The sequence below is a fragment of the Zonotrichia albicollis genome, chromosome 17, assembly GCF_047830755.1.
Source record: "Zonotrichia albicollis isolate bZonAlb1 chromosome 17, bZonAlb1.hap1, whole genome shotgun sequence".
NCBI lineage: Eukaryota > Metazoa > Chordata > Aves > Passeriformes > Passerellidae > Zonotrichia > Zonotrichia albicollis.
Genome location: NC_133835.1, coordinates 12592220 through 12618853, shown reverse-complemented (window position 1 = coordinate 12618853; position 26634 = coordinate 12592220). Strand labels below are relative to the sequence as shown.

The following is a 26634-nucleotide window of genomic DNA, read 5'->3' as shown; positions in this document are numbered from 1 at the left end:
CATATCCTGCCCAGTGAGACACGTATTCACCCTGTTTCATTACATTCTGTTCTGTCCTCAGTCATGATGGATCCTGCTGAGACTCGTGTTTAACAGTTCCTTCCTGGAGTGGCTCGAGCAACAACAAGAAAAAAAATATTGTGAAAGTCACACCCCATTGAAATTGCATCCTAAAGGGACCTGGTGAGCACGGTAATTACCAGGATGACTGTGAGCACCAGGGCCACGCTTGGCTCAACAGCTGCTGTACGTGTTAAAATTAAAAAGGACTTAAAGCAGATGCAAGGAAAGTGGAAATTAGGGACCAAAGTGTAGGCTCAAGAGCGATTCATCATCCCTGATAAGGAGCCATTAGGCTGGACTGTGACGGGAGCAGAACCCGGGGAAGCTGGCAATTTTAAGCTTACAAATGCAGAGTAATCCCCCTGTTTTCAGATAATGGAAAACTGCATTAACCTTGTGATGTTTCCCTGGTGGCTCCAGCACATTCCCCCTCTTACCTCTCTGCTACTTTTTTTGCATCCTCTGATTTGTACAGGTTCTGATTTCCACCCTTTATGGCCAATCCCAAAAGGTTTGGTAGGAAAGATCAGAATCCAGCCCCGTGTTATTTCAGCCGGAACAAAATTTCTGGCTTGTTTTAGCCATCAGGATAGCCTTGACATGCTTTGACTTGCTTGCACCAAAAATGTAAACAGCAGCCCTAAGCAGAACAATTAACATTGTGTCTCTGCAGATGTTTGTTTCCCTTGAAGGAGCTTGGAATTTGAGTGGGGAAAAGCAGGGTAGGCAGCGAACAGAGGCTAATGCAGTCTGGGGCAAACTTCCCAACTGGAGTTTTATAAACAGCTCAAGCTGCTTCCCTTTCTATCAGTGATGTCACTGCTAACCTTAGTTTGGGCTGCAGCCTTGCTATCCATCATCTGCCAGCTGCTATTCCTTCCCCACTGTATAGCAGCAGGAATATGTGAGGGCGACCAGAGACCCAAAGAGTTTCAGTTTCATGTGAATGGAAGCCAATAAGCTCCAGATTCCCTGGATTTTTCATACAAATTATCTCACCCAAGTCTGCAGATAATGCTGTCTAACAGTTGTAGGTTATAATTTCCAAACAGGGAGATAACCTTCATCATGAAGCAAAAGCAAAAATGCCATTAGCAGATAGAGAGGTGATTTAACTCAACCTAGCCATTTGCTCACAAGTCTGAATTTATGTCACCAGTTGTGATGAAATGAGTGTTTTCTTAGATAGATATGGACGACTAACACAGCACAGAACTCAGCAATCTTCAAAGGACTCTGAGTTTTAAATTCCCTGGCTAAAGTCAAACATTTGTCTTTCTTATCACTTTCACTCAAAGGATGTGTTTTTGCAATATTACATCAGGTTCATTTGCCAACAGAAGAGGCCAAAAGGTGATGTCCAGGAGATGAATGCTGCCTTCACTTACACGACAGTAACCCATCAGCTGCACTGGAGTTACTCTGGGATTCCAGTGAAGGACTTGACAGCAGGACCATAACACCCTGCAAGAACATTCCTTATATCACCATTGCAAAAGCTCCATAAATCCAGCACTTTCCAGCTGAGACATTTCAGAGGAGAGCTCAAAGTTGAGGTGATCAAACAGCAAGCAAAGAGGTGACCGAACAATGAACAGCAGTAGGACACTTGCCTTCCTTCCCCTGCCAAAAAACCCTGTTTGGTCAGAGTAATGCTAAATGCAGAGTTATTCTGTGTCTAAACCCTTCAATTATACCCCTTTGCAGCATGAGTCCTGGAGGCTTTGTGAGTAGGACATATTCTTTAACAGGTCACTTGCATTTTCTCTTTCTCCTCTCAAATGCCAGCACCTGGGCTGCTCTTGTATGCTCCTTTAAACTGTTTCTGAGCCAATCCTGTATGCTTCCTTGCAGTGCTGCTCTCATCCCTCGACAGGCCATGGAAATCAAAGCAGATTTCATTTGCTTTGGGAGCAGATGTCTCGTGAAAAAGCTTCTGTCTGTTTAGCAGCATGGCAGATTCATTCCTCCAGCAGTCAAAAGGCTTTAATTTAGTGAGGTCACACAGTCAGAAATTGGCCAATTGAGCACTCACCAGAGAACCTCTGCTTCAGCCTGATGTGATTCTACAGGACAGAGAAGTACCTGCAGCATCAGGTAGAATGCTAGAGCATCTCTCATTACTCAGACACAATGAGGTGGTCTCACTGCTGAGCGCTGTTATTATTGCAAACAGCAAATGCTGCTGCATCAGTTTGACTTTCCTGCAGCCTCCTGTGGGGCTCACAGCAAAGGCAAATGAAGACAGCAAAGAGGGATCGTGGGTCTGGACTGCCTCAGGCACAGGAAGGGCTGACGGTGAGTGACTGCCTTATGCAACACAGGACTGCAAATCCTGCTCTGGTCGTTTGCCACTTTCCTACCAAGATAAACAAAACATGTCCCTACTCAGTTTGTGCAATTTTCTACAATGCCCTGAACTCTGCAGGTGACAGCCTGGGCGAGGGAACAGAGACAGCTCTGCACACACACTGATGGGAATGCAATACACGATTGTGACAGGTGGGGATCGTTTTCAAAAACTACCTCTGTACCACAGGATTTGAAATGTTTCTTACCTGAGGCTACCTGCCAATAACTACTGCTATTCTTTGCAGCTGCAAACACCTTCAAAATAAAGGCAAACTTCCAGCTGAGCGTGATGTTCAGACTCCAGCTCCAGCATTAAGGTATGTGAAGAATTCATTCAACCTACTCCTGCATCTTGTTGAACAAAGATGAGTTGTTTTCATGCCTATAGTTTCTGGACAGTTGTGTCAAACCTTTGGCTATACCTAACCAAAGACCTGCCCAAATCCAGATGCATCACTGGGTAAGTTTGTTTAAGTCATGCCACAGTGACATGAAAGAAGGCATCACAAGGAGCCAGCTTTGTGGCTTGAGAGGGATGGATCAACTGGGAATCCTAGGCAAGGATGACCAGAAGGCTCCTGCACAGAAAAAGCTAAAGGAAGGCACTCTAACACAGTGAATTTAGCCATCACTTATCGAGTGCATCACTAGGAAAAAAAACCCAAGGTAGCTGTAATTTCAATCTCTGCACTCCCTGCCTTCAAAGAGCTTCCAAAGGCAGCTTGAATTCTTCACCCTGATGCTGGCATGCTCGCAGTGACATTGGAAGCCCCTGCTGGCAGTCGCTGCTGTCACAGCCCCAGCTCCCCGCGCTGGCAGCAGCAGGAGCGGCTGTAACTGGATCCGCCCCAGCCCGGGCAGCCCCACTGCACAGCGGATATCTGCCCTGCACACCAACCATAGACTTGATGAAACATTATCATACATGAAGGACTAATTAGGTGTGCTGGGCCATTAGCCATCTCTGAACATTGACTGATGAAAAACGTAATTAATGGCAGCTTTCATAAACAGACTGCAGAATGGAGAATTGAATTAAAAGGAAAACAGCTGTTGCTAATGGAAATAAGGGCCATTTCTTGATTAAAATATCTGCCTGTCTTTCCGTGGGAGTTTTTCCAGAGTGGTGGGATGGAAGAGTGTAACGAGATCTGGGAGCAGAGAATCTGCAAAGCTTCCTGCTGAAGAAAGTACAACTTCTCTGGCTGGTGAGTCATAATGTTTTCCTTTTGCAGATTGGAGCAGGGGAAAGAACCATACAATTGCCTTGTTCATCTTGCTGCCAGTCTGAACAGCTTTATAAACCTTGGGGATCAACCCTGACATGTAGGAATCCATCTCAGCTTTAACATAATGTGATATTTCATTTTACATGAACCCACAGATATTGGAGGGTCTAGAATTCAAAAGCTACTTGCTGAGGCCCTACACAGTAGCACTGAGCTCTGAATCCAGGAGGCATCTCCACAAATCCCACTTAAGCACATCTATTGATTCTGACACCAAAGTGCAGCAGGAATCCACAGCTGAGAACATCTATCAAAGAGAGACTTCCACCCAGAGACAGCCACTAGGGACTCAGTAAGACTTTGGTGACATGAGTGAAAGGGTCTGAATGACGGAAAATGTCAGAATCAAGATTTTTTTCAGGTCATGAGGCCTTTCCTTCATGCTGTGCTGACTCTGACTCCCACTGACAAGAAATACTGCAGGATAAGCCTACAGTACGGAAGAATTAACATCCAGATTTTCATAGGGACTGAGCAGCACAGCTTCATCTGCCTCCTGTGGCAGAAATCACACTGCAGTGGGGTGAAAGGCTGCTTTCTGAGTTTCTGAAGCCATTTACTTCTACATTTACTTCATTTAGCATAAAAATTTTCAGGGTGCTTCCAAGTGCCACTGAGTATCAGTGGACATGGCCTTCTCAGTTTTACCCTGTGTGTGTCCTCTCCAAGGCTCAAGGATGCTTTAGTGACTCTTCATATAAAGTCTTGAATGACAGGGTTGATTGCCTGGGAGGGCACGTGCTGCAGATGAATTTTGGTGCTTCACTGTTGAGCTGCTCTCTGTGGATCTGCGCCCCACTGTGCACCCGGGGCAGGAGAGCTCTGCTCTGCCGCTCTGACTCCATCAGTCTTCTCTGCCTCGTTGAAAATGATGGATCTTTCCCATCAGTGATGCCTGAGAGCTAAGCCCTGCAAACCCCAAGCCCCACAGAGGCTGCTGACAAGGAAATCCACGCTCCATCCCAGCCGTGCCCCGAGGAACGGAGGCGCATGAAAGGCTGCGCTCAGCCGCATTATCAGATCCAAAGTGGAAACCAAAGAGAGAGGAAGGTCTGAAAGATGAGCCAGATGGGAATGCCTGTTGCTTTCACCTTTGATCCACATGGTGCTTTGATGTGGTATTTCAGTCCTTCAGACGAGGTAACTTATCCCAGTCTGCAGCTCAGGGCACTCTGATGGATATAAATGAGGCAGCAAGCCGAGCTCCTGGGCTCTCGCTGAGCCACTGCCACTCAGAGGCATAACTCAGCCCCAGCTCCTTCCAGTGCCCATTTTTTTTCTCTGGTTGCAGAGTCTAAAAGGAAATTCCCTCAAATAAATACAAAAGCACTTGATGTTCATCTAATGGCATTTCAGGGAAAGGAAGCATGAAACCACACAAGTTATTCATCTCCATAAAATGGTTTTATCAGGACCCAGAACACAATTCCTTAGCCTGAGGTGGTCTGATCTTCTTTGTGAGACGTAAATGCATGACATTATGTGCAGAATGGGTGCTGCTTAAGAACCCAGATAGATACAGAGCAGGCATGTGGGAATGATCAGCATAAAATATTTCCTTTTAATGATGTGGACACTTCTGTTCCTTTGAGGGAGAACAGTATGTGCAGTGAATACTTCGGCACATTTTTCTAGTGATATGGAGGTCTTGATCTGCTGGTGAGGGCTCAGACTCAAGTGTTATTTGTGTCACTCTCAGCCAAAGCTTTGCTTCTCCATTGCTCTGTGCATGGAAAACCCTGTGCCCAGGTTTGCCAACAGCAAAACAGAAACCAAGTCCACATCCATGTGCTCACCATTTGGGCAATAACCCAACCTGGAAAAACAGGCTCCAAACATCCTGGGGTTAGCTCCTCTCTGCAGTCAACACCAGAAATCTGTCCCAAAGAACAGAAAGAGAAGCATTAGTTTAAACAAGAGCTCCTCAATGTGCACATGAAAAAATCCTGGGAAGGGAGCAAAGCTGGAGCTGTTCTTACTTGCTACCTCCTGTACAGGATTTAATTGCACATTATTCATTAATCCTTTGCTCTTCTGAGCAAACAGATCTGTTTCAAGACACTTGTATTACATAAAAAGCCAGAAACCCTTCTGGATGAGTGTGTATGCACACATTCACCCAAAGGAGCACTGCTGGTCCTCATTTCCCTGCGCAAGTGCTGTGCTAGAGCTGACAGAAATTAGCATCTGTTGTGTGGCTTTGTTGGGCTGGTTTTGACATTGGTTTTACAAAATCCACATGGGAACCCCAAGATAATTGCCTGGAACACTCTCAGGAGTGGCACTTATAGGGAGATGGGTCTGCAGGACTGCTTGGAGCTACAGGAGGCACCTCACTGTCATCCCCCAGCATTTGTGCCTGCTGTCACCCCCCTGTGTTTGCTCTGCTGTCAGACCTCATGAAGATTAGACATTCAGTTCTGGTTCTACAACTGCACTGACCACAGTTTTGATACTGTTTTGTGATATGGTTTCATGATCATTAATGGACAGCATCATTTGATCCCTGGGCCATGGAAACAGCAAGAGACTAACAACTGTGCTGCAGGAGAGGGCAAATTCTCCTTGTCCAGGGGTTTGATCTCTGTTACACAGCTGCCATCATGCTTAAAATGGGAGAAAAGTTATCCAGAAACAGAAATGAGGAAGAGAAAGGTGAAGAAGCAAATGCAGGGAGCACAGAAATGTGTTCAAGGGTCCCTGTCGCTCTCAGACTGCTCAGGAGAATCAAACTCAACTGTTGCTCTGCTGTTCTTCAGCAGCTCTGTTGTCTTCAATTGAATAGGAATGAATCCTGGTCCCACGGGGAGGAGAACAGGGTGACTGGTGCAGCAGGGGGACCTTCTGAGCTGGATCTGGAGCCAGAATAACAACTGGCCAAAGTTGTCTCTGATAGAACAGTGCCAAGCCCAGCTCAGCGTTCTTCAGCTCCCCTGAAGAGCAGGGACAAACCTGGCTGGGCTGGGCTGTGCTCAGCCTGGCTCACCCAGCTGTGGCAGAGCCCAAGCCCAGCAAACCCCTCAGCCTGGTGGGCACTTGCCAGCCTGACAGGCCTGAGTTCATGAACTGCAGCTGGGGCTGGCCCCGGGTCCCGTTTTCCCTCGACATCCCCAGCAAACCCAGTCAGGCCTCACCACAGAGCCTGGGAGACCGTGGGCAGGAAGGGATCAAATTTTCCAGTTTTGCCTCGAGTGTGTCACCACATCAGCACACAACTGCTTCGCCTCATGCCAGTGTGTTGTGTCACACCTCATATTTCACAGGATAAAACACAGCCCAGCGATGTGAGTCCCTTCTCTTGCAGGGCTGCTGGTATTTCTGGAGATAGCCATTAGCAGGAAGCCAGGGTTTAGGGCACGCAAGGGCTGGTGGTGGCACAGAGCCCTTGCTACTGGTGGGTGGGATTGCTTTACCTCTCCCTGAACTCCAGCCAGGCCACTCAGCACATCTCCAGCCACAAGAAGTTTCCAGCTGTTTTGGTTTGAAGCACCAGAGGAGGGGGAGAAGCGGGGGAGGCTCTATCAGCTCTTCCCAGGGAATGTGGTTCAGTTCCTCGCACCTCATCTTTGGTCAGGAAACTGAGATGGGGATAGGCAAAGCTGCTGAGCCTACTTAGACAGAATACCTCAAGAAAATATGCAGAGCCAAATTATGTCTTGCTAACTTCTCCCAGCCCAACACCTTCCACAGTTCTGCTGCAGGAAAGTGAAGGCAGCACTGGGACCTTTTCCTTGGCCCCTGCTATGGAACAGCTCCTGGGCTCTCACATGCTCTCAGTGGTGGGGAAAGTCACTGCTGGGAGCTGGGACACGGAGGCACCAAGAACAGCAGATTCAGGCAGATCCCAGATTCCACGGTCCTTGTGCCCAGTGTTTCCTGCTGCTGAGTGATTCTGACAGCCTCTTCTATGGGTTTTAAGAGGGACACAGTGGAGAGAAGCCAGGGTGAACATTCCCATGCAAGGAAAATGAGGTGGCTGTGTCAGAGGAACTGGCACAGACTGGATCCAGCCCTCCCTTGGGAGCAACAATTCAGCCACGGGTCTCTGGTTTTTTCCTACAACTCAGCTCAGGGTTTCGAGAGCCCTGAGCCCTCTGTGGGCAATGGTGGATGTACTCCAAGCACGGGAAGACACAGCCACCCCTGAAAAGCAAGGCCAACATGCCCTGGACTTCCTTTCCCAGCAGGGATACAACAAGGGCAGCACAGCACAGAGATGGGGGCACACACCCTGCAGAGCACAGAGCCTCCCAGATCAGCCTCCACACAGCAGCAAGGAGGTGTGGGGTCAAAATAACCCAAAATAACCCTCTGCCCACTGCTGACACCACCCACATCCTAACATCACTCACATCCTGGTCCTCTCTGAGCAGTGGGGATGGCTGGGGGAGCTCAGGGCAGGGTCATTGAAGGGGGCATTCGCTGTCACTGCAGAGCAGCTGGGGCCACAGACAGCAGCTGAGGGGTCCAGGCCCAAAGCCAGGCACGGGGACATCAGTGGGAGGTGAGACTCCCAGAGAGGAGTCTGGGCCATGTGGGCCATCCAAGATCAGGCATCCATGACTCCAGAGGGATAAGACAAAGGTAGCTTGGAGAAAAAACAGTTGTTGTGTTTCAATCCAGCAGGCAGCAAAACACCACCCAGCCCTCACTCAATCCCCCGTGGTGGGATGGGGAAGATGATTGGAAAAAGGCAAAACTCATGGGTTGAGACAAAGACAGTTTACTAGGACAGAAAAGGAAGGAAAATAATAAAGATAAAAGAATACACAAAACAAGTGATGCACAGAGCAATTGCCACTCACTGGGCAATGTCCAGTAAGCCCCCAAGCAGCACTGATCACCCTCTGGCTAACTCCCACCATTTTTTTTTTTGTCCAGCATGCTGCCACATGCTCTGGAATATCCCTTTGGTCTGTGGATCAGCTGTCCTGGCTGTGTCCCCTCCCACTTTCTTCTGCCCCCTCCAGCCTCCTTGCTGGCCGGGCAGCATGAGAGGATGAAAAGTCCTTGGCCACTGCTCAGCAACAACTAAAACATTAACATTATTCTCATCCCAAATCTGTAACAGCTACTAGGCAGAAAAAAATTACCTTCCTCCAGGTGAAACCAGGATGTTGTCAAATCAGCATCACAATCCCTTGCCTCAGTTTCTTCAAACTGGAGACAATAGGATGTTCCCATGAGGCTCTGGGGAGTGGAAGTTCTCAGATAGTGGAGACACTGTAATTCTTTTATCTGGGCAACAGGAAGAAAAGAGAAAGAAATAAAACCAGTTCATTTCTTGGAGCTGCTGTTCTGATGTTCCTTGCAATCCCTCTGTTTTGATTTCAGATGCATGGTCTGCTCTGGGTTTTTGGTCTTTTTCCCCACTGTGATGCTATTTATGGCAGAAAGGGGATTTCATCATCTCCCCATGGCCATTCTCAGCAGCTGCTCTTGCCCCCCTCCCTGCCCTGCTCCCCTTGCTCTAATAAACTTTTGTTGCTTGGTCCAGTTTCCTTCCTTGCACATCATCTCTTACATCACCTCTGTGCTTATCTCAGGTTCTATCATTTCCTATTTCCAAGCACTCCTGAGAACAGCAATAAACACCATGAACAGCAGAGTCTTGGCATGACACAGCAGCTGCAGGCAGCGCTTCTAAGTGACAGAGAACCAGCCTGGAAATCTGACATTTCTTCACCACAGGACACCCACTTGGTAATAACTGGGCACCAGTTCATTAAGAAAATCAGTGTGTACAGTTCCTCACCCTACAGGAAGATCTAGGCCAAAAAAGTGAAGATTTGTTAAGCAGGACCCCACTCTTACGTGCCCTCTGCTGCTCCCAACTGGCATTGAAGTTCCCTCTTTTCAGATGATTTATGGCTAAATGCTCTCATTATAAAGCAGAACCAGACTACTTCTGTGCAAGATAACACTCATTAGGCAGACTTTCTGACTCGATTTTTTTTGCTGTTTCATTGATTATTTTTACATTGTAATGTGCAAAAAACCTATTCATGTCTTTATTAGCCTGACTTGTTTCCTACGTTTATGGAAAAGATCTTTCTTTGATAAGAGTTGTTATTGCTGGAATGAATGTCAGACCATGATCTGCTGTAATACATCTTTGTGAATTGCCTTCTCTAATTTTATTAGTTGAAAAAAAAACCCACCTCATTTAAAGAGATAAAACCTTCTGGAAGTGGAACATTGCCACTAATTAGGATAACAAGAACATAGGTATGAGTTGCTGGGGATACTGGAGTCTAAGCTTCTTTTTCTAACACAAGAAGAGGCATATTTTCCTGGAACAGTCTTTCTTCTCCCTCTGAAATTCTGCTGCTTTGAGGGAAATTATTGACATTAATCTCTTTATCCATGATTCCCTTAGGAAAAATGCTGACCAGGATTCAGCAGCTCCAGATTCAGGTTCTGGATTTGCTACAAATACCCTGCACGACCTTGAGCAAGCCACTGCTGTCCTGTGACTTAGTTTTTCCATCTGTAAAATGGCAGTAACGATGAATGCTGTGTTTTATTGCCAGCTCCTGCATTACACATATCTGCAGAGAGCTGCTCACTGAATCTCCTCATGCCTTGGCACCTCATCCCTAAAAGGGGAATAATAATATTTCTCTTGTCTACTTATTTTGACTACATTTTGTTCATGTTTGGATGTACTGGAAGTACTGTGGGAGTCTGCCCCAGGATGCAAACAGCACATTTAGCACATTTCTCTTCTCTTACTGCAGGCAGGGAACTGTTTGACCCTTGAGTGTCTGCTGTGTTGTCTGTGGTGCTTTGACCTGTCAGGGAAAGCTGCTCTGTCAGTGACTGAACTGACTGACTTGCACTGCAGCACGAGGGAGGCACTCACAGAGTGCACTGGGGTGGATAAATTGCAGGGTAACATCCTAACTATGGTCAGCAGGAGACATTTAGGGGACAGAACATCTTGAATTCACACTATGTCTGCATATCAACATCTAATTACTGCCATATACCTCCAGCCCCACAACTTTTGCTCAGCTAAAAAACCATATCCATGATGCTAGGAGTCCCACCTGGATCTGAAATTATATACACCTTACAAGAAAGAGACCACTAACACATTTTTATATTTGACAGCTCAGTTTAAACCAGAATATCCTCACATGACTACTGGAGAGAGAATTAGGGTAAGGAGAGATATAAATGTCTACAATGAGCAACCTTTTATCTTTGCTGCAGAGGTGACCTACACTGTGGTGACACAGAAGATTTAATATAGTGCCCAGCTGAGGGAAGGAATTTTGCACAATATTAGATGACAGAGTTGTTCCATTGTTTAAGTACCACAGGCATTATTAGTCTGTCACAAGACTGGGGTACAAACTCACAGGCTGTGCCTCTCACATCTGCCTTTGAACAAGGTTGCCTGTGTAATTATGTATGTGAAGTATGTCTGCCTGTAAACACCAAATTCATGCAGCTGAATTTTGATTAAAAAATTCCTCCCAGCCCTCCAAGCAGACACATCAGTCTTCACTGCCTACCCAGCTCTAAGTAAGACCTGATTCCACCTGGATTGATTGCATTTCAGTAGCAGGGGAGGAGTACAGACACATTTGCAGGATCCATTCTTCCATTTTTCAGTGTGCAGAAGAGCAGCTGAACTCAAGGCAACACTTGATGTTGAGCAAAAAAGGACGGAGCCCCTTTAGAGATGTGAATTTCTTTCTCTTTATTAAACATCCATTATTTAGTGTCTCTGCATGACCACATTATTATTCTTTTCCAGATGTTTTTCTGGAATTCCCTAGATTCCACAATCTGCTGTTAGAATGCTGGCACATTTAGATCAATATGAAAAGCCAGTTTGTTCAACAGCAGTTTTCCAGGCAGAGTTACAGAATGTCAGCTGTTTGAACCCAGAGAAAATAACAGCTCTCCTCTGTTTATGCTTCCAATGGGTGCAGATTATACCTCATTAAAATGAAGATATTATGGGCAACTATGTCTCATTTTCTTGTAAGGAAGCTGAAATACCAAGGGCTGGTTGAGAAACCAAGGGACTGAATTTTAAAAGCAGCACAGGCCGTTCTTGTTCCCATCTCCCTGCCCTGCAGCACCATCTACAGAGATGCTGTCAGAATCACACGCACTGCAAACCTCGGCAAGCTCCAGTTCCTGCACAGACAAACCTGGCTCAATGACTGACCTGCTCAGGAAACCGAGAGTTTGACAGCCCTAAAACCTGAAATCCTTCTGCTGCAAGATAAAGGCAAGAACATGATCAATTTTCCCAGGATCAATCCCTGTGCAGAGAATGCACCTCCAGCAATGACGGGGGTAACCCAGACACTTTGCTGTTTTTTCCTCCAGAAACTTTCCTGCAGAACTTCTCTGGCAGAGAAATGTTCCATCTACAAAAGGATGGTGGGATTTTTCAGGGCAAAATGCACTTCACGGCCCATTAATTCTGAATTTGGCACAAGCTGATTGCTCAGGCTTCAAAAGAGTGCAATATTTCACCTCCTCTGTGTATCTACTCAATTACACAAGATAAAACATGGTGTGGGGATTGACCTTCATCTGATCACTGGAGCATGAGGTCTGCTTGCCCTTCACATGGCCTGGGCACCCAAACAGTGATACAGGGACAGGAGCACACTGAAGGAGTTTTTAAGCACAAGCAAAGGAGTTTGCAGTTTAAAAGCTGGAGTTTGAAATATGTCTCTGATTAAATTGCCATTAAAAAAAAAAAAAAAAAAAAAAGGATGCTTATCTATTCACCTCGAAATAGAATGTTCTTCAGAATATGGAGTGGTTTTTTCCACCAGAAGCCAGATCCAAATGCCACAGTAGCAACTGGAAAGTTCCCCACCAGGCCCTGCTGTGGGAGGAGGTGGGTGCAGGAATGTGCCAGTGCAGGCAGCACTGCTGTCTCCTGCCTCGCTGCGAGCAGCAGCAGGGAACAGGCAGTAAAAAACAGATTAAAGGGCAGAGGAAGACACAGCCTCCAAACCTGGGCCAGTGGGCTTAGGACAGGCATGCAACAGCCCTGAGCATTGCCAGGACGCACTGAGGAGATGGATCCAGGGATGTGTGCTGTCTTAAAGGGGAAAATATGATTTGGGGTTTTTATTATCAGATCAAACCCAGCGTTCTGATGTGGGTGTTTGCCCTTGCCATGCCTGTAGGGAGGACAAACCAGGACCCAATTCCTCTGATGGAATATTCTCTCATTTCCAGCCTATATTTATTCATGACCAGGCAGAACAGAACTACCAGCTCTTATCTGTTATGAAAACCTTCCAAAGTCACCAGGTTAGTCCAGCACTGTCCACCTCCAGTAAATAAATCTATGTTCCCCTTTAGCCCAGTTCTCTCTGCCATCATGTCTGCTATTATTCTTTTTTGCTAAATTTATCCCAAAATCTTGTATTTTATTTGGATCAGACTTCAATCGTTTTCCCTCTTTTTAAAAGCTGGAAGAATTTTTCCTGTTCTCAGATTGTGTTGTGCTGCTCATGCAGGGATGCTGTTCCACAGCCAGATAGAAAGTGCTCTTGGATGTCTGAGGCAGAAATCAAAATATTCCAGCTGAAAGGTGCCTGTAACGATCATTTAGCCCAAATCATGGTTGCATTATGATCCTGATGATTTGTTCCACTTGCATGAGGTAATTTCTGTCTCCATGCATTCATTTCCTCTGTGTACATTTCCACTACATATTATACATTCATTTGTGTCCTGCCTCCCCCCCTTTCACCACCTCTCCCCCTCCCCTCCTTCCTCCCCTGCGATGTATGCCTGAAGAACATTTTGCTATTTGTTTTAATTTCCTTTGCTAGATCTACCTTAGCTTTCCTTCTGGCACCTTTCCCTTTATGCCTACACTTCCTAACTTCTAAGATGTAGTTTTCTTTGATTAATCCTTTTTTCCATTCCTTCCACTCCCTTTGCTTATTCCTAATATCCCCTTTGAAGTGGTTTTTCACCAAGTCTGGACCCATTCCTTGCAGAGTTTTATCCCTCTGTGTACAAGTCCCAAATACTTTTACAGCCCCTGCATAAATTCCAAGCCTGCCCAACATCCAAAACTTTTTTTAAGTTGGCAAAAATCAGAAAGCAAAATATGTTAATTGCTGCTGTGTACCAACTTCCAGCACATTGGGGTTCCTACTGGGTTCATGTTCTCCATCCAAATGAGATATTCCAAAAGGTTTTTTCTAAAAGATCATGGAGAGACCACTGAAGGCAGGAGAAATTTCTCCTGACCTGCAGCCACAACAGCAGTGCCAAGAGAAGGCAGGAAGGTCATTAGCTGTTCTCATAGTATAAAAATTGTTACAGTAGATTAAAAATTAGCATGAAGAAATGAAGCACACACATATATTTTAAAGGCTCTGTCAGGCAGCCAAAGTGAAAGCAGATTTCAGCAGACCACGAAGAATGAGCTGCGTGCGTTAGGCCTTGCGTGGCTGGAGCTTATTTCCTTGCTAAATTCCAACTTTCAGGTCTCTCCCACTGAGGCAGAAGGGCTGCTCAAGAAAACTCCCCAAATATCTTAAATTAGCAGAGGGAATTTTCCCCCTCACTTTTCACGGTCCAGGTTTGCCCAGGCAGTTTAATAAATGAGATAACGTTTCAGAAAACATGGTTGTGATTACAGTCCCTGTTCCAGCACGGTGTAAACACCGCCTGGTCTGGGAGGGTTTGAGCCAAGGAGTCTCCTGCTGATCCGTGGGCAGCACTCCCCTGGCAGTGCTGGGCACTGGGCACTGCTGCTCCCATGGGGATTTGCCAGCTGTCCCTGGAATGAAGGCATGGGATGCACGGGAGGGAGCCCAAGCCTCTGTCACATCTGCCCCACATGGGACTGACAGAGCAGCTGGGAAAAGTCATTGTAGTCAGCAGGGTGAAAAGTCTCTTCTGAAAAGTCAAACACCATATTGTCATTTTAAATGGCTTGTTCACTTTCAGGGAACACCCTGGATTGTTGGGAATCAGGGGGGGAAAAGGCACTGGTCATTGTCTGGAAAACAGAAAACTGACTGGAAGCAAACCAAATGGCAAGGAAGGAGTAGGAGGGATTCAGAAGGAAAAAAACTAAATGGGATGTGGGCATGGATATGGGGATGGATGAAGGATTGGACCTAGGGATGCACTGGGGATAGATATGGAGATGGATGTGGCATGGATGGGGAATGAACATGGGGATGGCTGTGAATACAGACAATGGACATGGGAATGAATGTGGGGTTGATATGGAGCTGGACATGGAGATGGATGTGGAGACGGACTGGAGAAGAATGTGGGGATGCACATGGACATGAACACGGACATGCACACAGGGATGGACACGGACACAGGGATGGACACGGACACGGGGATGGACACGGCCATGAACACGGACACAGACACGGGGATGGACATGGACACGGGGATGGACACGGACAGAGGGATGGACACGGACATGGCCATGAACACGGACAGAGGGACGGACACGGGGATGGACACGGACAGAGGGATGGACACGGACACGGGCGCCGCTACCCCGGCCCCCGGAGCACCGGAACTGTGTTGTGGCGGCCGCGGTGCCGGGCGGAGCGGCGCGGGCGGGCGGCCGGAAGGCGGCGGGCGCTGCACAACGCGGAAGTGCCGGTGCGGGCCGGGGCGATGGCGGCGCCCGGCGGCCGCGGGGGCCCGGGCTGGGGGGTCCCGGTCCCGCCCAGGGCCGTCCCGGCCCCGGCCCTCTGAGCGCTGCCGCTCACGGCCCTCTGACGGGTCTGCGCCCCGACCCTGTGAGGGGCGGCCGCCGCGTCTGCCGCGGGCCCCGGGCCGGGCTCGGGCCCGGCGGGGCGGGGGGCCATGGCCACCCGGCGTCTCACGGACGCGTTCTTGTTGTTGCGGAACAACGCGGTGCAGAGCCGGCAGCTGCTGGCCGAGCAAGTGAGTAGTTTCGGCTCCTCCAGCCCTCTGAATTCACGTAGCATGGCTGCTGCGGTGAGTCTCCTCCCTTCATCCTTCTGTACTCGCCGCGCCCCGCGCTGCCGGGCCGGGCCCTGCCCTGTCCCCCTGAACCCTCTCCTCAAACCCACCCCTCCCTCCCTCCCCGACCTTCCTCCCTCTGCCCGGCCCTCCCCACCCTGGTGGTTCCTGTTTTCCCGCTCCTTCACGTTAAAGGAATAGAAGAGATCTGTGTGTGCTGCTCGCTCCGTGTGTAATGAATCAGTTTCTGTTCTGGCAGCTCAGTGCTGGCATTGGCAGGAGGGGTTTGAGGCCTCCTCACCTCCAAAACGAAATAAATTCATACAGCAGAACTCTTCTATTCACCTCACTGTGGGCACTGTTAAATACACTGGTGTAGTTTAGTCCCATTGCTTAAATTTCTCCATAAGTTGCTCTGATGTTCATTGCCCTTTTTATTTATGCCAAATACAAATAATACTCAATCACATCTGGGAGAAAGGGGGTTCTAGAGTCTAGTGTAACTCCTCTTTACAGAAATACCGAAAGTGACTGCTTCAGAGGAGTTTCTGTAACTTTTTCTGGGTTTGGAGCTAGTCAGGCTGTGATGGGCTGCTTGGCAGCTCAGCTCTGCTCAGGTTTTCACACTTTCTGTTTAAACTCATCATTCATTTGTCACAGCCACCAGTAAATATCTGCTGGCAGTCTCATCACTCTAAATAGCTTTCCATTGATGATTTTTGTTGGGAAAAGCAGTGCTTCCTGTTGCTGCCAATGGTCTTTGTTCATTGCTAACTGTATTACACCTATGTCTAAGAAGCTGTGGATTAAATTGCATTTGCAGAACAGGAAATGTCAACAGTAATTTGTATTTTTCATGTGTACTTTGGCTCTGCATTTAGTCCTTGTTCATTTTTAATGTCACTTCTGTAGATCCTTGGGGGTTTTTTTTAAATATCACCTAGAAAAAGTGAATTATATTTTAAAAATATCACCTAGAAAAATATTCCAAAATATTTTGAACTCACTTCTCCCGTGCAATGAAACTGCACTTTACTCAGCAGGCGGTGCAATAACATTGAGCACCTGCATCAAATATTTATTTGCAGTGTTTGTTAACATCAATGGAAGGTTTTGGCTGGGCTGCTCAGTGCAGTGGGGCTGTCAGTGACTGGGAGCTGTCCCTGTGTGCATTCCTGGCCCTGTGGCATCTCAGAGCCCCCAGGTGATGTCTCAGCAGAGGTGTGAGGTGCTGTGAGCTCTTTGTCTCTCCTGCTTTGGTGCTGCTGCTCAGTTTCCCTGGGTGCTGTCCCCAGGCAGAGCTGCTCTGTGCCACCAGGCCACGGGGCAAATTCCAGCCCACAGCCCCTCAGCTTCCCTGAGCTCATCTCCAGCTTTCCCTTGAGAAACCCTTTGCTGTGAGAATTCTGTCAGCAATTTCATTCCTAAACTCAATCAAAGCAGCCTCTTTACCAGTGGAGTCCTGTTCCAAAAGCTTGGGCAATCTCCTAAGAGATCATCAGCTGCTGCTGCTTTGTTAAACCATGAGGATTCTGTCCAGTTTTAGGTCTGACTTTGTTAATCTTGGAGTGAAATATCCTTTTGGTCACAGAGATTGACGAACAGAAGGTGCAGATTCATGTCCTGGTGTATTTTTCCAGGTCCCTGCAGGGTTAAAGTTCCCTGGAAGCAGAGCACAGCTCAGGTGTCTACAGAAGTGACTGAACATTTGCTTCTGCCTTTTGTCCTTTGCTGTCTTTGATCCTGTGAGCACTGGGGTGCTTGTCAATAAATGTCAATAAATGTACAAGAGCTCCTCTGTGCCCCCTCAATCACAACCAAAGGCAGTGGGTGCTGAGCTCTGCACTCAGACTGCCCTTGCTGTCATTCTTCACTGGGTTCTATTGCAGCTTTTCTGCCTGACATTTCAGCATTTAGAAACTTCACTGTGCAATTACTTTGTAGAACAAACCAAGCTCTGCACTTGATCTCTTGCGTTCTTGTTGTTTACCAAGGAACTGAAATGTTTTTTTTAAAGTTGGTGTATTAAGCAAAATGCTGACATAAAATGCAATATCATGATGTATTTATTGATTAACCATGTCTTAAAAGCCAGTTTGTTTGTTCTTGGTAAACCATCATGCTTTAAAAATAAATCAGTATTTTCTCAACTGACCATGCCCTATATCTGTCCTATGTCTCTTTTTTCCCTTTTATCTTTTGCTGTCTCTAACTGGATGGGGCTGATGGCATCCACAAATCACTTCAGGAGCTGGATGAGGTATTGTTTTCACATTTTATTCTGCCATGGTGCATCAAGCCAACATCACTGAGCTAAAATAGTCTTTCTTTATTCTGATGGTTTATAGAATTTCATTGTATAGGATGAAGTGTCTCTGCATAGAGAAATCAAACATTTTGTGATGTTATATTATAAATAGATAAATGTGTGAACCAATCTGACTTATTGTGGGTCTGTGGGGTAGAGTGACTTTGCACAGTGAAGCCATTAACTATTCTTCATGCTGTGCATAAATTATGCAAACTTCATTGATCAGGAATAAAGTCAGGGATAAAGAAATGGCTTTCAAGAAAGAGTTACTCAGGAAGGAAGGGGGATTGTTTTTTAAAAAGGGATGGGGTAGGGAACCACAAAACTTTCCAGGCCTGATAAAGGAAAATTACAAATCTGGGAGAAAATAGGGAAATGTTGGTATGAAAAGCTTTGCCAAGTAATCAGTTAATGTTTTAAGTGGTATCATTGATGATCATCTGCAGTACTGCCTTGGCTATTTGTGTTTAGCACAATTTAATTATCACTAAGTAATTTAACCATTTGAGATGCATGTCAGTTTGCAAGAGTGTTTGTTCTTCAGAATAACTTTGTTTGAGAACAAGCAGTTGCAATAAATGTTTTTTATGAGATTTTCCTAAATGCAATTTTCAAACTTGCCAGGCCCAATATGAACTGTGCTGCAACATTGGCTGTGAATTGCTGTCTGATAGAAATGCACCAACATGAGAGTTACTTGAATTCTCATTGCAATACCACCTTTCCTCCTGGGAAATTTGCTAAGAATTGATTCTAGGAGTAACTCTGAGCTTTCAGATGCTGCACACGAGGGAGGCTGTGGGTCATTAGCACAGAGAGCCAAAGCAGGAGCCAGATGTTTGAGCACATCTCTGAGGTTCATTCCTGTGGGAAGGCACAGATGCCCTTTGTGGTGCTCGGGGTTGGGGGGTAATGAACCCAGCTAATGAACCCAGCTAATTGCTGTGTGTTTCCCTTGCAGCTGGCTGATGACCGCATGGCCCTGGTGTCAGGGATCAGCCTGGACCCCGAGGCCGCCATCGGCGTCACCAAGCGCCTCCCGCCCAAGTGGGTGGATGGGGCAGACGAGGTGGGTGTGAGCCCTGGCACACCCAGCTGCACCTGTACCAGGGATGCCAATATATTGGAATAGTAATCCCAATATAACCAGTTAGATGGTGCCTGGGTCAGTGTGACCCTCGCTGCTGAGCCAAAGGCGGCTTCTGTGGTGCTTTACCCCAGAGATACCTTGGCTGCTGGAGAGTGCAGCAGGGCACTGGTGCAAGTCCAGGCTTGTCAGGACTCCCTTTACCTCAGGAGAGAGAGCTTCTGGCGATGGTGAAGAGAAGAAGGAGAGGATTCTGCTGGAGGGTTATATCCAGATGTTTATTCCATGGTTACAGAGGTCTGAACCGGGGCAACTCCTCCAACAGAATGGAGGCTGCATGGTCTGATTAACCTTTTAAGCTCAGGGCAGGGGAAGGGGAGGGGACAGGTGAGCCACCAACCAGGTGAAAGGAGCAGGGTCTCAAGGGACTGGGGACACCTATCCAATGTCCCCCAGGCCTGAGGGACCAACCACACAACGCCTTGCTGGTATGTTAGCCTGATTGACAGGGCACACTCAGCAAGGGGCGAGGGGGAAGGGAGAAGGTATAGACACACCTGGGAAGGGACCCGGAAGTTTAAAACAGGACATTGCAACACACCTGCATTCACATTCTGTCCCTTTCCTAGCACAAATAGCTTTGAAAGAAAGATTCAAATAAAAAATTTTGTTTAAATTTTTGTTTGAAGCTGGTCCAGTTGAATAGATCCTAAAATGGCAGAGGTGAGCAGTTCAGTGTTTGAAAACAGGAAATGTTGGTGTTTCCTAGCAGGAGAATTTTTCTGCCTCTTCAATCTATATGGCTTGCAAGTTTTGGAAATATTTGGACAAATGCAAGGGAGCGATTCTGGAAGCATCTAATTAAAAACTTTTTCCAGTATTTGGAGTGTGAAGCTATTCTTGACTTTCAGAAAATCCTTTTTTTTTTAAATGCACACTCAGAACACATGTTGGCTCATCAGTTTGTGTGGACAGAGCCCATTGTGCAGAAAGATGCTTAGTCTCCTTTTACAGCATAATCATCCTTACAGAATTATTTTTAATTACTTGGTTGAAAGCATGGCATTTAACTTCTGCTGTTGAGTTGAGGCTATTCAATTTCTGACAGAGTTAGAGGTGTGACCTGAATTTCCATTTATTTTTTGGAAGTTGGCTAAATCTTCTAGCTGTGATGCTGTATAATTATAAAAATATTATTCTAACTTAATGAAGCACATTTGAAAGCAGCAGTCTTGTCTAAGATTAATGAGTCGGTTTTAAAAAGTAGCAAACTCAAAGTCTATTAAGAGTATCAGTTTCTTAGTCAGCTTTTTATGTGGCTTTTAATAATATTTGGTTTGCCTTTTATGTTACAGATTTCTCTCAATGATTTTTGTCTAACATTTGTCAGAACCTTTTCCCCTGAAGCATGAATTAATTCCCTTTCTTCCTGTTGGGCTTTCTGTTTTAGATTCAGTATGATATTGCCAGGGTTAAACAGAAAATGAAAGAATTAGCCAGTCTTCATGATAAACATCTAAACAGACCCACCCTGGATGACAGCAGTGAAGAGGAACGGGCAATAGAAATCACAACCCAGGAGATCACACAGGTACAGAGGGCTTTGGGTCCTACACCTGCAGTCTGGCACATCTTCAATGCTTTAGGATGAGGCAGTGGTTTGCTCTGAGCAGAGGATTTATTTTGTGATCAGTGTTGGAGTGAGCCAGAAGTCCTGGGCTCTGCTCTGAACTTCCCAACAAGTCACTTCAACCTCCCTGTTCTTTCCCTTGCCTGTTTGATTTTCTACTTGGAACAGGATTGGGAGATTATCAAATCAAATTTACAGTTATCTCAGAGAAATCTGTATCTGCAGATGTCTATTCTGAGGCTTGCAGTCCAGCTAATTATAATTAAGCAAATGTCTTTGGTCAGAGGGAGTTGTGTTACTCTGCTGCCTTGTTAGCTTAAAGTTATTTGTTCATGTTCTGTTTCCATGTCTTTTTAACATTGCACGGGGCAAATTAAAAAATTACTTTTAAAAATGTAGAAAATAAACTATTAGGGTTCAAAGTGCAGTTCACATTGTGTGCTGCTGTGTGATTTTCACTGCTGGAATTGTTGTCTCAGTTATTCCACAGGTGTCAGAGGGCAGTGCAGGTGCTGCAGAGCAGGTCACGCACCTGCACGGAGCAGGAAGCGCGAGTTCTCAGGAATGTGGTGTCTTCCTTGGCACAGGCCCTGCAGGACCTCTCCACCAACTTTAGGCATGCACAGTCTGACTATCTCAAACGTAAGCATTAGAGGGGAGCAGCAATGCATGGGCCCCTTGGTGGGCAGCACTCACTGAGCTGTGCTCCTTGTCTTGCCTGGGGAAACTGAAGCACAGAAGGGTTCAGTGATGCACACAGGAGTTGGAATTGCAGAGTTTGTGGTTCACAGCCCACGTTCAAACTGCTTTGTTCTACTTCTTTTTCTAGTTGCTAAAGAAGAAATGTCATAGTTGAGCGTATCAACAAAACCATATTTCATCCTTCCACAATTTTAATGCATTTTGCTTCTCAGATTGTGGATTGCAGAGCTGCATGTGTTACACTGGTGTTCAGCCATCACACCTGCTGCAGATGGCAGGCTCTGACAGATAAAGCTTAAGAGATTGTCTGAGATAAATTAAAATTCTGCATCCATAAACAGACTGGAAGTGGAATATTTTTTGTTAAAAAGTGAAATTTTGTTCTGTTTTAAACTGAGACAGATTTTTTTTAAATCTTGAAAGAAATGCACAAAAACTCTATTTTTAAATTTAACATTGATATTTCTTCCTCCTGTGGTATAAATGGCACAGGTGGAACTGAAGATCACAGTTCAGACAAGGATTGTTCCCAAGAGCATTTGTTACAAAATAGCCTGGAGTGATCCCACTTTAAGGCTCTTAACCTTCCTAAATTTTTTAACTCCATGGAACATAACAGCTTAAAAATCACTGATTTAATCAGTCTTGCAAGTCTGGTTGAATTTGTTGTGCTTTTGTTAAATAGTAAGCCTGACAGTTAAAATGTAAATACTGTGATTTATGTAATTTACTACAGAGATTTTACTTTTTGTGCTTTTCTGTCTGGTGCTTCAGACCTTACCCTGGTTATAGTGTGTACAAATACCTTGCTCAAACATAGTTTGTCTTTTACAGGTATGAAGAATAGAGAAGAAAGGTCCAAACACTTCTTTGACACCTCAGTCCCACTGATGGATGATGGGGAGGATGATACACTTTATGATAGAGTAAGTTAAGATGTTATTACACAAATTCAATATTAATTGCATTTCCTCTTCTCAGATTGTAAATATCTGCGTTATGAAATCTTTTTATGCTTTTAATTATTTCCATGTCATTAATATTAGTTCAGCATGTAAATTTTCTGTTTCAACAGGGTTTTACAGATGACCAGCTGGCATTGGTGGAGCAAAACACGCTGATGGTGGAAGAGAGGGAGCGAGAAATCCGTCAGATTGTGCAGTCAATCTCTGATCTCAACGAGATATTTAGGGACCTGGGAGCAATGATAGTAGAACAGGTACATGGACAGTGTTAGTGAGAAATGGGACTTTCCATGTAGTGTGGAGGCTTCCAGACTCACTTTTCCCAATTTGCTTCTTCATGCTCAGGTTTCCTCTGCTTGAAATCTGCCACAAGTGGAGTTAATGAAAATAAATGAATAAAAATTCAACTCGTATTCTGGGTTAGACTAAAAACCAAATAGAAAGCCACAGTTCACTTGGTTATTTCTGCCAGAGATGAGTTTATGTTGGATTTGTCAGCCAAAAGCAGCTGATGTGGTATGAAGATGATTGTAAGGGATGTGATGTGAAATGATGACAGAGCTGCTATTAGGAACTGAGCAAGGAATTTGCTTAATGAAGTCCCAGCTAGTTCTGTAAAAATTCATTGTTTACATAGCTCATGAGCTGTTTGCTGTGAGTGTTGCTAATTACTCTGCTGCTTATGATAACATTTGCTTTATGAAGCTCATTTAGGTTCAATTTGGTGCTTGTTTTCTCCATTTTATTTAGGGAACAGTTCTAGATAGAATTGACTATAATATTGAACAGTCATGTATGAAAACTGAAGAGGGTCTAAAACAACTGCATAAGGTAAGCTGATGGAATACTTCAGCCACTTTGCATGTCTAACAAGCTTTTCTAATTACAGCTGTACTGTAAGAGGAGCTCCCCATGTAACTTCTGTTAATGTCATGCTTGGTGCCTCGAGTTGATTTCTTCAAAGACTTTCTGGGCATCCAACCAATGTGCTTTGATATTTATATTGCTGACCTGGTGGGACCTATCTGCAATTCCTTCTCTCTTTGAAAAGCCAGGCACTTGGGAATAGGGCTGGTTATTGGGTTCCTCACTGCAGGTTTTAGTTTGAAAACATTATCTCAATCATGTGAGCAGAAAGAATAATTGTTAATGTTTTGTCTTATCATCTGACACTTGTTAGATCCAACCTCTTGCTTTAATATGAAGTTTTGCTATGAACACCTGAAAGGTTTTTAAAACATTGATCTCAGCAGATCAGAGTTCTGTGGTCATTTTGTTTTGGTTTTATTTTGAAGGCTTATTAATTAAAAACAAAATACAAGCTCTGTTTTATTTAGCTTCTATTAATAGACTTTAATTTGGCTTTTGGAGAATTTCCTCTATATTGTATCCTATTGATTCCCCTGCAAAAAGGAGAAGAGGGATGAGAAAATATGGTGAGAAGAAAGAAGGAATGAAGCAGAAAACTTAAGAACCAACTCAAAAATCAAGCTTTCAGTTCTAACTGAAATTAAATGAAAATGCACAGCTGGCCAGGTACAACAAATGTGCCTGTTAAAAAACAAATTTTGCTGTGAATTTTAATGTCCTTCAAACATGAAGGAAGGAATCTTATCTCAGCAAACTGAGTCTTTAACATGGGTGGGTGTGACTTCAGTGTGCATTTACCTTCCCTGGAGCTTCTGGTGCAGATCAGAGTTACTGTGTGGGAATTGCCTGCCATATACATTACACTTACACTAAACAGGAGTCTGTACCTCAGCCTTGCAGAAATGTAATTATTAACTCTTTCCTCTCTGTTTTACAGGCAGAGCAATATCAAAAGAAGAATCGGAAGATGCTCGTTATTTTAATTTTGTTTGTTATAGTAATTGTCCTTATTGTTGTTCTTATTGGTGTAAAGTCACACTAGGTTTTGCTTCATTTTCTCATTTTTGGAGTTTCTGTGAACTTTTTTCCCAATGTGAATGGATGGACCTGCACTCCAGAAAGCTGCCTTTGAATGTACGAGCCCTTGTGGTGCAACGTCTGTGCAATGTTTCTGTAGAATTCTTCAAATACAAGTTTGGTGGTCTGTGAGGTGTTTGTAAGGGTTACATGGAAAATGTCAGGAAATTTGATGCTCCCACACAAAAAAATTCGGTGCTCTATGCAGAGGTATTTTGAAACACAGTACTTAAGAATAATTAAAAATTGAAGTTTACCAGTGATTACAGTAATTAGTGTGTTACTGTGAACAAAAATGTGTTGTCTTCTATATTCTTATGTCATAATTGTTACAGACTTCAAATTTAAACCATGTTACTGATTCAATGGGACTGGATGTCAAAACTTGATCTTAATGTAAAATTTGTTGAGACACAAAATTGTTTGATTGAATGCCCATTCTTCCAGACTCAAAAACTCCAAAGAACTGGATAGGCAGCTAAAAAGGAAAGCTTTTAGCAATCAGAACATAATCCAACCCCTGTGATCTTAATTTAGATACTGCACCATTACTAAGAATCAGTGGTACTTGATCTTGTAAATAACAAGATGTAATCACTGGCATAATTTAACATGTTTAGTTAATTAAAAAATTTTCTGAGCTTGAGTAATCATGGGAATGATTTTCCTTCATTGGGATGATCTTTTTTTTTTTTTCATGCATTTTTTTTTTTTACTTAAAGTACAAACATTACATTAAAGCAGGGTAGTTAAGCTGAAAAAATGGAGTAGAAACCCAAAAAGAGAATCTCTCTGGCCTGCTGCAGTGGGTCTTGGATGTTTCAAACTGTAGCTGCTGTATAAATTGTTTATTTTACAATGCATTTGTCCATATGGGTTATGTTTTTTGTATAAGGAGTGACTTCACTACAGTAGATATTACATCCATTTTCCCTGACAGAAAATTCTCTTTCAAATGTCTTCCTGGGAGAGGACATGTTTGTGGTCTTTTACTGGCCATGAGAGGTGTCATGCAAGTGACATGTTACAAGGCCTTCAGTGGAGAATTTGGGGTTTTCTCTGCTTTTTTCAGTGGAGAACTTTGCTGCAGGCCATACAACAGAAATTAAGGCACCATATAAGTAATAGAATACTCTTAATTTAATTCAGGCCTGAAGTGATGTGCAATTGTAGAGGCCTTGTCTTAATATTTTTTTTTTATTTTTTTTATATGTTTGGTTGTTTTTTTATTTCCCCAAAGGGACTGTAACTTCCTTCATTTTCTGGCTGATACAAGTGCTCCCCACAGACCTGCAGAGCTGCTCTGCTCAAGCCCCAGCAGTGCAGCTTCACAACACTGTGTGATACTGAAGTTGCAACTCTTGCCTGCCCTGAGTTTCTTTACTCTGTGCTAAAGAGGACTTGAGACATGGCTTTAAACTGACCATTTTCAGGGATGGACCTGAAAGCAAAGACTGCAAAAACATGAAAGCCTTGGCTTTTTGTGGGGCTGATGAAAAGCTTTGTACCACTCTTGTTACCTCTAGAGAAAGGGGATGTTGAACCACCAAAACTGCCAGTTCAAACTCTTCATGGATTTCATGAAGCAAATGGGTGAAAGGAAGAATGAGGCTTGTGTTGGGTGTGCAGCTCCCCTGTTCTGGTGATAGATCTTTCAATGATCGTGAGTAAAACTACTGTCCCTCGTGCTGGCTGCATCACTTGGTGTGAGGCAGCAAATGGCTATAATTTAATATACTGTATTTGCAACTTTCTCTCTAACATGAGATCGTGTTATTTATTTCTGTCTTGACCGGTGCTTTTGACATTTTATCATGGCAGATGGTTTCAAAGAAGTAATAAAACACTTCCAACCTAATTGGGCAATTATTCTTTTTTTTATTTAAATTATAAACTGAAGCATACTTTTGTGATGTTAACATGTTTCTGTTCTTCATAATAAATGAAAGTGGCAGTGATGTGAAATATCTTTTTTTTTTTAAAAAGTAATTTTCTGTAGCACAATGTCATTTGCATTGTCAAGAGTTATTTCCCATGAGTTATGCCCACTGTCTACCTATTTTCTACCCAAATTCTGTATGAGGAAATGCATTTTTGATGAGGTTAAATTTAGATGTCAATTGTTCTATGTAACTTGAACTGGAATTTATTGAAGCTTGATTCTGTTGAGGAGGAAAACTCAGGACAGGCTGGATTCTAAATAATTGCTGGTGTGTGCCTTGTCCTGAGTCAGTGTGAATAACTGTCAGCAGGTCAGCCCAGCCTGATGCTGTGCCCTGTGGGTGTCTCCCCACAAAAGGGATCTGTCCGTGCCTTGGGGCAGT

The 26634-nt window shown here is 44.7% G+C and overlaps 1 protein-coding gene and 1 long non-coding RNA gene across 7 annotated transcripts in view; both read left to right on the top strand.

Moving 5' to 3' along the window:
- LOC113459528 (uncharacterized) overlaps positions 1-11448 on the top strand; it is a 71766-nt gene extending 60318 nt beyond the window's left edge. The window contains exons 4-5 of one of the 3 annotated variants that reach the window (XR_012583007.1): positions 62-2361; positions 2492-11448. This is a non-coding gene — a long non-coding RNA (uncharacterized LOC113459528). Of the gene's footprint in view, positions 1-61 lie in introns of all 3 variants that reach the window. The other 2 variants (XR_012583006.1, XR_012583005.1) reach the window with 2 other exon arrangements.
- Positions 11449-15298: 3850 nt separating this feature from the next.
- On the top strand, positions 15299-26268 carry STX16 (syntaxin 16). 4 transcript variants are annotated; one of them, XM_074553932.1, is made up of 9 exons: positions 15299-15683; positions 17917-17928; positions 18941-19048; positions 20517-20657; positions 21176-21338; positions 22233-22324; positions 22474-22617; positions 23114-23194; positions 24171-26268. In XM_074553932.1, the coding sequence occupies exons 1-9, from the start codon at positions 15549-15551 to the stop codon at positions 24273-24275; spliced, it is 981 nt and encodes a 326-aa protein (XP_074410033.1). In that variant the 5' UTR covers positions 15299-15548; the 3' UTR covers positions 24276-26268. The 4 variants fall into 4 exon arrangements, with proteins under 4 accessions (XP_074410033.1, XP_074410034.1, XP_074410035.1 ...); XM_074553934.1 differs by having other exon boundaries at positions 15300-15629; XM_074553933.1 differs by lacking the exon at positions 17917-17928.
- Positions 26269-26634: the final 366 nt, after the last annotated feature.